A 13650-nucleotide genomic window follows, 5' to 3' on the forward strand; every position below is an offset into this window, starting at 1 on the left:
GACATTTTCCAAAATTTGAAAATGGTTCATACACTCAACAGAGGAGTTTTTTGAATTTTCTAAGAATTTTCGGGTCTCTCTATAATTTTCAGAAAATTGTGGGGCAGAACTCTGGATATTTTCAAAATGGGTAAGGAATTGAATTTATCAAAAGTTGGGGGGTTAGGTTTAAATAAGGCAAAACTTAATCCTAACCCTCTTTTACCTCCCGCCACTATCTCTTCATTCATCTCCTCTGGTTTTGTTCTGACGGTGGCGACAGCGAATTGCGCTGCTCCGGCCGCCTTTGGTGGTCCGCTGACCGGCGAGAATATGCAGCCATTTCACGGTTGCCCTCGGTGGTGATGACGGTCGCTGCCCCTCCATCTGCTCCGACGGCGGCTGCGGCATGGCCCTTGCTCCATGGCGGACAATTGTACGCCAATCTGTGCTTGGACTCCCACCAGTCCGGATACCCCAACAACTCGAAACATTGATCCTTGGTGTGTTTTCATTTACTGCAGTGTGAGCACAACAATTTGGACTTGTCTTCCTCCGTCGCCAGTCGTCGGTGTGCCACTGATTCCACCCTCCATTGCCGCCGCCGCCGCGTGAAGCATTAGAGGGGTTCGGTCCTCCCCTATCCCTTGCTGTGAACAAACCTGCTTCGATTCCATCCCCAGGGGATTTACCGTCTGAGGTCCGGAGGATTCCTGCTCGAACATCCTCCCGCATCACTATGTTGTATGCATGTTCTGTTGAGGGAAGTGGCTCTATCTTCAAAACTTCTCTCTTTACATGTTCATACTTATCGTCTAGTGCAGTAAGCAATTGATAGAGCCTATCTTGTTTCGTTTCCTCATTGTGAATCCGGATATCCTCAGGTTCCTTCATTCGGTTTGGCCTTTTCTGATCAATTGCTGTCCAAATCTCGTTAAGATCTGTCCACAATTCTTCTAGTGTATTGTTCGCTTGTTTCAAAGTACTCGCCCTTCGGTGAAGATCGTATGTTTGCAACGTATCACCGCCACTTGCATAAGTTACAACTAGGTTGTCCCATATGTGTTTTCCGGTTGGTTGTTGGGCAACTCGACTGACCAACTTTGTCTCGATGTTTTGGACTAACCACGTGAATACACAAAGATCGATCGTCTGCCACTGTGTAAACGTTGGGTCGGTCCTCGGCGGTGGGGTTGGGACTCCAGTGATGTGAGATACCATCCCCCGCCCACTAATTGCGTTATGCATAAGATTGGATCACAACGGATAATTCTTTCTGTTGAGCTTGAACCCTACTGTCAAGGGCTGAGTATCTGTTTTGTATGTGGTTTTTTCTTGTTTGGTTTCGGTTTGGATTTCTGGTGGTTGATTCATAAGACTTTTTCGCATAAAGTTTGAGAAGAGGCGTGCAAACTCATCCGCTTCGGATGTGTTTGTGCCGCTGGTGGTTTCTCTTTCGTTATCTGACATAGCTCTTTTTCAGGTTTAGGCCAAGGGGTTCGGGAAAGGGTTTTACGATCGATGATGATTCCAAATCTAAGCTCTCAGAATTGTCTGCTCTGATGCCATGTTAAATGGCTAAGAAGAAGAGATATTTGGTATAATGCTTGATAATTTCATTAGTGATATGGGTGCCCTTTAAATAGGGTGTACAAAGCATATACATGGTAAGAGAATAAATTATTCCTATGCATCCCTTAATTTAGGGAATTACTAATTTTTCCTTCTTAAACAGATACTTCGCGGGATATCAATTCGCTCTCCCAGAACCCTCACGATGCCCGCCCTCTATTCGGCCGAGGCCTCCGAGCTGGGATAGACCGGAGGGGGCAGAAGAATGACATCTGGCATGAGATTCGCAACAAGGAAGGCACTGAGGACGCTGCTGCCCAAAGGAAGAAGGATCTGGCTCCAGATATTTATATGAGTCGACCGTCATTGGTCAGAGAAGATGCTCGATGAAATGACTGAGAGAGATTGGTGTATTTTTAGGGAAGATTTCAACATTTCTTACAAGGGCTCTAGGATTCCTCGCCCTATGACAAGCTGGGAGGAGAGCAACCTGGGTAATGAGTTGCTGAGGGCAGCTGGATACAAAACCCCATCGCCCATTCAGATGGCTGCAATTCCGCTGGGCCTGCAGCAGCGAGACGTTATTGGAGTTGCTGAAACTGGTTCAGGTAAAACTGCTGCTTTTGTTCTTCCTATGCTGAATTACATAAGTAGACTTCCCCCAACAGGTGAGGATAATGAGGCGGAGGGGCCGTATGCTGTTGTGCTGGCGCCTACTAGAGAGCTTGCGCAGCAAATTGAGGATGAGACTGTGAAATTTGCCCATTACTTGGGGATTAAGGTTGTTTCTATTGTTGGTGGTCAGTGCATAGAAGAACAGGGTTTAAGGATTAGGCAGGGGTGTGAGGCTGTGATTGCTACGCCTGGACGTCTTCTTGATTGTTTGGAGAGGCGATATGCAGTGCTGAACCAGTGTAACTGTGTGGTCCTTGATGAAGCTGATAGGATTATTGACATGGGTTTTGAACCGCAGGTTGTTGGTGTACTGGATGCAATGCCTTTCAAGCAACATGAAACCGGAGAATGAGGATGTAGAGCTCGACGATGAAAAGATTTACAGAACTACTTATATGTTCAGTGCTACCATGCCCCCTGCTGTGGAGCGGCTCTCAAGGAAGTACCTGAGAAATCCAATTGTTGTCAATAATGGCACTGCAGGAAAGGCAACCGACCTTATCACACAGCGTGTTATGATGACGAAGGAGAATGATAAGATGGACAAGCTGGGAAGGTTGCTTGATGAGCTAGGTGATAGGTCTGCTATTGTGTTTGTTAACACGAAGAAGGTTGCTGATAACGTTGCTAAAAATCTGGATAGATGTGGGTACAGGGTCACCACATTGCACGGTGGGAAGTCTCAAGACCAGAGAGAAATAAGCCTCGAGGGTTTTAGGACGAAGAGATATAATGTTCTTGTAACAACTGATGTTGCTGGGCGTGGTATTGATATACCCGATGTTGCACATGTTATAAACTATGACATGCCTGGGAATATCGAAGCGTACACTCATCGTATTGGAAGAACAGGTCGTGCTGGAAAGACTGGTTTAGCTACCATTTTCTTGACTATGCATGACACAGATGTCTTTTATGATCTGAATCAAATGCTGATCCAAAACAACAGTCCTGTCCCCCCAGAGCTTGCGAGACACGAGGCTTCCAAGTTCAAACCCGGTGGTTTAGTTCCTGATAGACCGCCCAGGCGGAATGACACTGTTTTTGCATATTGAAAACTGCAGGTTTCTTTGAGTTTGGAATACTGATGCAGTTAAAGAAGGGATTGATACTATAAACGACAACATTAATAGTGTAGGAAGTTAGAGCACATGTTTAGATGGTAATGCTTTTGTGGTCACTGTATAGCCTTAGTTAGTGATTGCTAACATTACATGCAACTTGACCTGTTCTTATTATAACCTCTACATATTTTAAATTAGAAAATACTACTATTATTTTATAGTATTACTACTTGCGTACATATTTTAAATTAGAAAATGTTAATTATAAAGTATTATGTTGCATACATATTTTGGTTGTTAATCATTTGTAATCATAAAGTTCAAAATATCCCAAATTGGTATTTGACAATAGAGTCTTTTGGACCGAGTTTCTTGAACCGAAAAATCAACGATTCAAAACCGCTTGGATGCTTCATGGTTCTGTTTTGGTTCCGTAAACTGTTCTGTTTGAACTCTTCACGGTCCGGTTCCGGTTTTGCCTCCCAAAAAATGGAACAGATGTTTCTATAATCGGTGTCATCGCTAAATAATACTAGTCCCGTTGACCTTTCATTTATCTAAATAACAATGAATCCTAATTTTATTGAATGAAACTGCATGTCACATGCTCTAGCTTGGAAACTTGATGTTAATTCTGGAGACTTTATGGTTAAACACGTGAAAATATAGGAGTGTAAAACAAGCCGTGTCCCTTACAAAATCCAATTGTTTGGTGGGTAGGGGTTAGGACTGTAAATGGGGCTTGTTAAAACTAGAAAACTTTTATAGTCAAACAAAAAGGTGGAAAAAAGAGGATAATTGTGAATATTTAATTGTACTGGCTACAAAGTCAAATAAAATTTGCCTTTAATCTTGACAAACCCCATTATTTTAGCCATTAATTGTTCCCAATTTTCCGTTGCTGTATGTTTTTAGTTTTCCTTTTTGGATAGGACTCTGCCAATACTTTATCATATTTTTACTTTTTACTACTATTATTATTATATTTGAAATAAACTTTATATTCAATCAATTCATTTCACTTGCATTTTATTATAACATTAATATATAAAATTTTTACTATTTTTTACCATTTATTTCCCTTTATATTTCATAAATTTGTCAATTTGTGATAATTAATGACAAATAGAAAAAGTATATACTATATTATTATTTACAGATGAATAATTTGTACTTAAGAATAGCTCAGGCCATTAATTCTTTCTAGCTTCACCAATACACATATTATTTTCTGTGTTGTACAGAAAATAGTGGCATCTTCATTTAAGTGATCATTAACTTGTTCCTCGTAAAAAGGAATAATAGTTCACAACCTATATATAAAATTGATAACTTTATACATTGTCTACATTATTCTTCTTCTTACTTTACGATTTATCTACTTTATTTATTTATTATTATTTTTACAAAACGAGTGCACAATAGTAATCGAGACTGCTAAAGCGGGACGGAGGGAGTAATATTGGTTGCAGTGTCTAGCTAAATTCGCTTAATCTTTAGATTAGCGATGACAACGATGTGGTATAATAATTTCATACATTACATTAATATTGTTTGCATAATAATAGGATACTATCTCTATTTCATAAAAATAGACACTATTTTTATTTTTGTTCGTCCTATGAACATAAGTCATTTCTATTTTTGGTAACTTTTTTTCTTTCTAATAAATCAATGTACCACATTCTTCATTAACAATACTCTATTTATTATTTCTTTCTAATTTTTTCCTACTCACCAATTTCTTAGTATTAAAAATCTTTGTGATTCAAAATCTTAGTATATATAAGGGAGAAACAGCACTAATAATGGTGTCCTCCAATCTCAGCATAATTTCATCATTAGTACCTCACTTCCATCTTCTAAAGATGACCCTTTTTTGCCTTGTTATTTCCATTGAACCACCCATCTGTTCTTCTTCTTCAACCGCAAACATCAAGCTGAGCATAACCACACATTGGAAAATGAAGAATTTTATTAAACTTGCATAGCTTCTGATGGCTTTCTTTCAATCGAGAAGAATAAACCCTAGTTTCTACTTCCAAATACATGAGATAAAGGTTTGGTTTCTTCAACTTACTCTCTGGGGAATTGAAGCTTCACGGTCCGATTATTTGTTTTCAGCAAAGCAAATCTATCTATTGAGTTTGAAATCTTAATTTCTAGCGTGTCTGCGTTTACTTTGTAATTAGTTTTAGGTCTATATAAATTTGGTTGGTTTACTATGAAGATTTTCTTATTGTTGGTTGTTATTCTCTCTCTCTCTCTCTCTCTCTACTTCTCTATATTAGTTCCATAGCTAGTTTTTTTTAAATCAGAAATATTTTCTGTTTCAACAATCGAAACAGTGAAATCCAGTTGATCTTTGTTGAGACTTGAGAAGACAAAATCTTCTGAAAACTATAGATCCATCCATCCTTCTATCTATCTATTTGAATTGTTGAATATCCTAGTTAATTAGGGGTTTGATGAAATATGTATATTAGTCTTCTGTTGTTTGAGATGTAGTCATACTTTCATATATTCCTCCTATTGAACAAATAGCAGATCATACTTTTTTCTTGTTACTGTTTGATATCAAATGAGATCTAATAGTTAGTTGTACTAATTAATTTCAGAAAATTTATTGGTGGAGTTCTTCGTAGATCAATTAAATTGCGTTTGCTTTCATCCATCACTAAATTGTATTATAAGGAACTAGTAATTCAGCTGTGATTATTTCAATTTTCAACTCGCAAATAAAAATGAAAAATAATACGCAGATTTAGCTCATTCTTGCGGTTTTCCATTTGTAAATATAATCATCAACAAGTAGTTGAAAAGAATAAGTAATAGTAATGTTGTCGTAGCTTTTGGAGATAATGTTTTAAGGGTCATTAATATGCAATGCCAAATATATCACTTGGTGGATATTTCTGGCAAGAAATGATTGTGCCTGCTGATTAATAAATAATTTACCGTAAGCTGGTACTAACACTCATGATTATCAGGACTAAATCCACCCATTTATTCTAGTATATCATAATTAATTACACAAATTCTCAACCACTTCAGACTGAAAGTTATAATATGTAAAGTTTATAAATTAATTTTAAAAAATATTAATTTATTTTCGGGCTGCCTATTATTTGAACTTTGACATTTTTTAAGATCATCACTTTTAGTAGACCAACGACTGTTTTCACATTACAATTTTAATTTAAAAAATAAAGTGTTAGGAAGTTTTTAGTTATTTGGCAAGCTGGTCGTCAGGTTGGAATACAGGTTTATATTTGCATGATGAGCCACCAATTGAGGTACGAAACTTGTTATTGAATGATCATTTGAGAATTGTATATATTCGAGTTGAATAGGCTGTAGTATTTTCTTAAGGGCTCTGCCCTCTCTTGTAAAAGATCGTCAATTCGTATTTCTAAATACACCACCTACCATTTAAAAATTATTTTCAGTATTTTTGTCCCAACCAAATTAGAAGAACACAAACATAAGCTTTTAAAAAAACAAAAATTAAAGTGTAATTAATGAGTAATCGTGTATTTCTTTTTCGACAGAAAATTTTATACAGTGTTGCTATGATTTGGATCTATTCTTGATAGCATATTTATAAAAAAAATTAGTGTGACCTTACAATTTACATGTCAAAATAGTGTGACATGAAACTACTAGTACTACTATATTTTTATTTTATTTGAGTCCAACTTCGTAGTGTTTATCAAAATTTAATTAGCCCAAATCGAAGCCCATATATAGGCCCAAACAATTTTATTTCAGGTGGCTCGTGAGTATTTCCAAAATCTTATCGCACGCGCTGCAACATTCACGCGCTACCCTGATCCCTACTTTCCCATTTCCGATTTGCCATGATGAAATCTCTCGTTCACTCACAGCGAAGAAGAACCCTAAATATTAAATAATCAGCAGCATCTGTTTGATTGGGGGCTCTGGATTCTGTTAAAGGCGCATACGTAGCTCAGTTGCCGATTCAATCTTCCGACGAACTTGCGTAGATTTTGGAGGGTTAAATGTCGGAGGCTTCTAGGTCTCGGGTTACCATCACCCTGAGACGCAGTGGGCAGGTATTTTGTTGTTTATTGGTTGTCTAATTTCAAGCTTTCATTAATTTTCCTTTGGAATTGTGGAATTTTTTGTTTGTGAAAATTGCTACTTTTGTCAATTGTGATTTTCGTGATTTACGAGACGGCATTAATCTTCCGAGTCGGTGTATGTGTGTTTACTAGCTTTAGAACAACTTGATTGTGCATAGCAATTTGAAGAGAAGAAATAGGTTTTTATCGAATATGCTTCTCGGATGCATATTCGAAGCCATTGCATTATGTGATGTGTGATTCTTCATTTGCTGTAGGTTGTGAAAAGACCTGGAAGTTCGATGGCTAGCTCTTTCACTGATGAGCACCCACCTGTAGGAAGCAAAAGGCCAGTTCGAGAGAGGCTTGGCAGTAATGTTGATTCATCTTCCGAAGATAATCATAAAAGGTCTGTTTCTCTTGTTTATCAACCATTCATGGTTAACTGATTATGATTCATTGTTCTTAGTGGAAATTCTCAAGGACTCTTTCATAGTTAACAAGTTCACTTTGCTGGGAAAACTGGCTTCTTGGTATGCATAATAATAATATGCAGCCTTTGGAATGTTTTAATAATGATTGCATACTAAAAGGGACCTCATAAATTGTCAGCATGAAAGAAGAGGCTTAAATTATTATGACACCGCAAGCTAATAAAATAGTAAATCTTTTGTTTGTTAGAAACTACCTTTAATTTTTGCAATTATGTTATGCAGGCTGCGGAGAGATGGCTGGCCTGCAGATGATTTTGATGGTAACTAGCTTGTCTTTGTATTTAAGATTCTTCAATACTCGTTTGGTTTTGGTTGGTGAATAATTTTTTAAATTTGGTGGTTTCAATTGAATAAAAGACATGCATCTTAGTAAGGGTGATCTTCGGTACAAAATCATGCAAAAGAAAGGACTGAAGCAAAATCAAAACGGCCAGCAGAATGATGGGGATCTCCGCAACATTTTATCAAGGCCTGCTCAATCTTCTATCAATAGTATAGCTGCAAGGAACAGGATGCCTGAGCCAAAAGACACTAAAATGCGTTATCCGGAACCAAGAGATGGCAGGCAGCACTTTACAGAGACAATGGATGGTAGAAGTTTAACACCTGTAGCAAGGAATGCTAGCATGCATATTCCTGAATACAGGTCTGGGCATGCTCCTGATCCAAGAAAACAACACATTGTGGAAATGGGGGTTGGTGGAAGAAGCTATTTTGAGGCACAGAATGCCAGACGTCCTATGCCAGAACATAGACCTTCAACTACTGTGACCAGAATGGACTCTGGGATTACTTCTTATTCTCCCTGGACATTGGACAGTTTAAGGCGAAGATCACCTGATGAATCTTTATCAACTTCTAGAGTTCTTACTGCACCAAAGAAAGATGAAATTTTGCCGAGAAGATTTGCAGCTACCTCATATGATGATTCTAGGACAAGCACATATATGAGTAAAGATGCTTTTGATATTTCAAGGCCAATGAGTTCGTCTCTCATGACCAAAAGGGCTCCACCTGTAGGGCAGATGAAGTCCATGACACCAGTGGCCTCCTCACTTCCTCGGTCTGGGAGTTTCATGCAAAAAAGTTCATATGTGGTTAGTCTACTTACTATTATGTTTAACCCCTTAGTCTTTGTGCCATTTCTGCAGATCTACTATGTAGTTTATTTATTTGAACAAGCTGTTACTTAGATATTATGTTGGAACTGCTGTAAGCCTGCATTGGAATCAGTCTACAAGGCACCAAGAAAGTTGAAGGGGAAATTGATGATGAAAGCCTTGGATAGTTTCTAAACCTAGAACTGGTGCTTATTAACAAGTATCAATGTTGGTGTCTGATTGCGAATATGATTCAACATGATGGTCATCCACCTGTCTGAATAGTCTGCCCTTTTGGTAACATAAACATATAAGTAAGCTAGTCTTCCTCTTGGAACAACATCCTGAGGACCAGCTTCGTCACTTCTATTGCATGGAATGAAGCCGTTTAGGGCACCTAGTTTATTAGGTTGCTCTCTATTGTGGCCCCACAATGTGGTTCTTCTTGAATGAACTTAAGAAGCATCTTATTCAGTTTGTGCCATTTTTTGTCTTCAATTGCTATAAAATTTCTTGCCCCAAGCAGTCAGAGGTTTATCATCTCTGATCCCTTTGTTAATCGATTAAACTAACACTTTCTCAAAAATACTGAAGACTTAGTGTTTGAAGTTTGTCATGGTTCTCTTGGAAAGTCCATATTTCTCCTCTCATTGGCTTTTGTACTTGCAGGTGGATGATGAAGTTACAGTTGACAGGTTCTTGCACACATTGGGTCTTGAAAAATTTACTGTTATCTTTAAGGCTGAGGAGGTACGTAATCTTTTGTGATTTATGTGACTGCCCTGCACATTGAATTCCCAATGCTACTAGCTAGCTTTTTTGCCTAATCCACATTCGACAGCATGGATGTGGAGTCTGTCATTAAGAAACTAAAATAAGAGATACAAAGAAAGAAAATCCACCTCCTCCCCTTGGGGTATGAAAAAAAGAAAATGACTTTTTACTGAAGCTTGTAGAATATTGTTGGTGACTATTAGAAGGTTGTATGGCTGTATGCCTGTGGGGAAGCTATAACCTTGTAGGATCATTTTGTTTACCAAATCAGGAAGTATGATAATCCGGTTCATTAATTAACCTTTGATACTTTCCTGCAGGTGGACATGTATTCTTTGAAGCGTATGACTGAAAGAGACCTTAAGGAGATGGGAATACCTATGGTAACCTCCCTAACCAAAAAGTGCTTTTTATGTTGAACAACTTATTGGTAGTGTAATTTAGAAGTGTAATTTAGAAGTGATTTGTGTGCTTGTTCATTGTTACATCTAACTGATATTGTTTGAAAGTATTTCTGGTTTTTCTTTCGATTCTTTTTGGGTGGAGGAAACGCATATCCTTTTTGTTACCATGTAATCAAAAAATCTAACATCTTAGAATTTCTATATACGTCTGTTCCGAACCTTTCCAAAATAACATGTTGTATGTAGTTCTGTGTTTGTGGTCTCCTTGAACTTTTCATTGTTCTAAATGCTCTAAATGACATTTTGTATTCTCTAGTACATTGACTAACCATATAATTGGGGCTGCTACCATGGGGCTGCTACCATCAAGACAAATTTTGACATCCATCTAATTGGGGTGCCATCCGGGGTTTAGAATGACATCTTGATGCTTGATTTTTGGGCTTTAGAACTATTAACACCTTATACATGTCCCCCTGGATAAGATATCGTCATAAGTCTAACTGTTAACCATCAATGCATATTCTCAGTTTGTGTTTTCAGTTTCACCTATATAAGGCTTACTAATTGCAGGGGCCAAGGAAGAAGATATTACTCGCGTTGCAACCTCGTTTGAAGCAACCAGTATGATGCAATCATGTGAAGTGTATGGGGTTACTTGGAGCATCACTGCCATAATCATTAGTAGGAGAACTTACCCTAGCAGATCCCGTACTTTTGTATTTGGCTTCCAAGATACTCATTTTGTTGAGCGTTGTTCATACACTGCGATACATTTTTCATCCTTTTTCCATGTAACGGATTCACTTGGGTTGATTTTGTATTTTGATACTCTCCTCTGATGCATATCCCCAGCACCATGTGAAAATGCGGTATGTGCCTCGAAGCTGGTTGTTTTGTTGTTACCCGGCAGGAGGAGAACTGATGCTCAGAGTTGTGCACTGTCACAGTCCCTATATTTTGACCAAACTACAGCAACAGCAATTTCACAGAACTAGTTGTAATTGTTTTGCTAAGCTTTTTAAGGGTCCCAACACAGGCACAAAAGATGATTGGTGCTTATGCATGTTGTTTTTGCCGTGAGTGATGCAGAATCACAGCTGTATAATCTCACCTTTATTATATATGCCTTCAATTAGGATTTTGATAAAGTGCGTGTGAATGTTGTGAAAAAGGAGTATTGGAGAAGTGAAAAAAGCTGCTTTTTTACGTACACTTTTAACTGTTAAATGAGATCTTACTGTTGCTAAATATTCTGTGTAAAGAGTAGTGAGTATGGAGTTGACATCTTTTTCATATCTTATCTCAAGATACAAAGACTAGGAATCGTCACTATTTTTCTACACCTCACCTTTTTCACTTCCATCTCTATCCGATCGTTTTGTAAATTGATGACGATTGAACTGTTGCTGCAAAGTCAGATGAGAAATGAGTTTTTTTCATCTAGGGCTTGAAAAAAACATGGGTCTGTCTAGTCAGTTACAGTTACAGTTACAACTATGATAAGAATCATTTAACCTAGCATTTGTGTATTTTGGAAGTTAGCCAAATTAGACTTTTTATGTTTGGAGATTCATGCACATTTGTGTGTTTTCAAGCCTTATTTGGGAAATATCATGGAACGTGAGGAAAACGAAAAACGGTGTGATTGTTGTGTAGAAATTGCACTAAAATATTTTTACACATCCTACTTGGAGTAATCTTCAGCCAATATAATCATAAATTTATGCACTATATGCGATGGATGTATTTTGACCAAGTGAAGACATTATTTTCTGGTTGATGATAAGTAATTTGGTGAGTGATTGCAGTGATGTTTCACATGGTAACATGTTGACTAATTCGAGTGGATAGTTGATAGATTTGCACTTGTCATGCTCTATTTTAGAAACTGTTGTATGCACATTTTTGCATAATCCAATTACCATTGGACACACACATATGTGTGAGAGATTGGATGGATTTTATATCACATTAGTACCCTCTTTATTATCAAGATTGATTGAATTTGCGAATATTCTAGGATACAGGTAAGATTTATGTTTGGTTCATGAAAAGGTTTGCAATATATTGGGAAAATTTTCTTTGTTATTTTCAGAATACATAAAACTATTATATCTCTCTCTAAATAATGTCGGTTCTTATTTCGGAGGATAAAATTGGAATTAGAATCAAAGGCATTATGGTGTGCAACTGTAATCACAAATGGTTCCAAAAGATTAAAATAAAAGGTAATTAAATATTGCTGTTACGCTATGCACAGTCCCTAATCTTGATGAAATTAGAATAAACCTAAGCCTAACGTTCAATGATTAGATGTTTCTGATATTAAATATGATATTATATATAAAAGCATTTATAAGAGAAGAGGTAAATGGAGAGGTAAAGAGAAATAACTATTATGTTTACCTCCTCTGCAAAGTTAATTATTTTTATTTGCCTTTTTCAGTTACTTTCTTCTCTTGGAATCCTTTACTTTTTGAGAATGTATAATTACCTTTTTAAGAAGATAAATGAATATATACATTCTCAATTTACCCTTTCCCCTTGGAGATGCTCTGACAAGATCAAATTAATAGGTCTAAATTAGAACTATCAATGATCAATCGATCTATATATATGTGCATCACGTGAACTGATTTTAGAGAGAGAGACCTGTTAATAAAAGGGCTAGAGTTTTGGCAGGCTAATGGGGAAGGAATTTCAAAATGTGTTTTGGACTTGAATATCTCCACACAGGACAAAAACTCAAACAGTTGATTAACAATTTAACATTAATAACTAGTAGATTATTATTTTAAGTAGACAACGTCCTAATCTAATATGTCCTTCATTTCTTTTATCTTCTTAATTTATCACAAAAGATTCTCCTCCCATCAACTTTAATCCCTATATAGTTTTATTGAGTGCAGTTAAGTGTCAATCTTGGCCTTCTTAATATCTAATTAAATTTCATCCTTGTTGATAATTAGCCTTAATTTTAAACGTAATCAAATAATGATCGTAGAAAAATTCAGTACTCTGTACCTGCATTGACTTGAATACCAACTACAAAAACTAGCCAATAACTATGACTTGAATACCAACGAGTGGATAACTGGATATATTCATTTAGATAACTAATGCGCCAATACATTAAAAGATAATTTGAAGTTGTTCTTGCTTATGTAATGTGTGAATATTATTAAAGTAATTTCGTTATCAAGTTACTCTCATGAATTGAGAAATGTACATGAAAATTATATAATTAGAGATTATTTCATAGAGGTCGTATAGAAAATAGATTGATGTACGCTATTTTTTAATTACTTTAATTTGGCCGATTGTATGATTCAACTTGGAGCTTACAAATAGTACTACTTAAATACATTAATATACCCATAAATCCTAGTGTATTATTTTTACTTTCAGAATTCTTAAAATTAAGATTGTTTGCTAATTAATATAGAATAATTTTGTATTGAAAATTCTAATATGTGGGAAGGCATAACACCATCACTTTT

The 13650-nt window shown here is 36.7% G+C and overlaps 1 protein-coding gene and 1 pseudogene across 1 annotated transcript; both read left to right on the forward strand.

Moving 5' to 3' along the window:
- The first annotated feature begins 1710 nt into the window (after nt 1-1710).
- LOC121800561 lies at nt 1711-3513 on the forward strand (annotated as a pseudogene).
- A 1584-nt stretch (nt 3514-5097) lies between these two features.
- LOC121798170 lies at nt 5098-10995 on the forward strand. Its single transcript, XM_042197037.1, has 8 exons — nt 5098-5350; nt 7062-7366; nt 7654-7784; nt 8092-8129; nt 8227-8966; nt 9639-9719; nt 10064-10126; nt 10721-10995. The coding sequence occupies exons 2-8, from the start codon at nt 7313-7315 to the stop codon at nt 10775-10777; spliced, it is 1164 nt and encodes a 387-aa protein (XP_042052971.1). The 5' UTR covers nt 5098-5350; nt 7062-7312; the 3' UTR covers nt 10778-10995.
- The last annotated feature ends 2655 nt before the right edge of the window (nt 10996-13650 follow it).

Source organism: Salvia splendens, chromosome 4, assembly GCF_004379255.2.
Source record: "Salvia splendens isolate huo1 chromosome 4, SspV2, whole genome shotgun sequence".
In the NCBI taxonomy this organism is placed as follows: domain Eukaryota; kingdom Viridiplantae; phylum Streptophyta; class Magnoliopsida; order Lamiales; family Lamiaceae; genus Salvia; species Salvia splendens.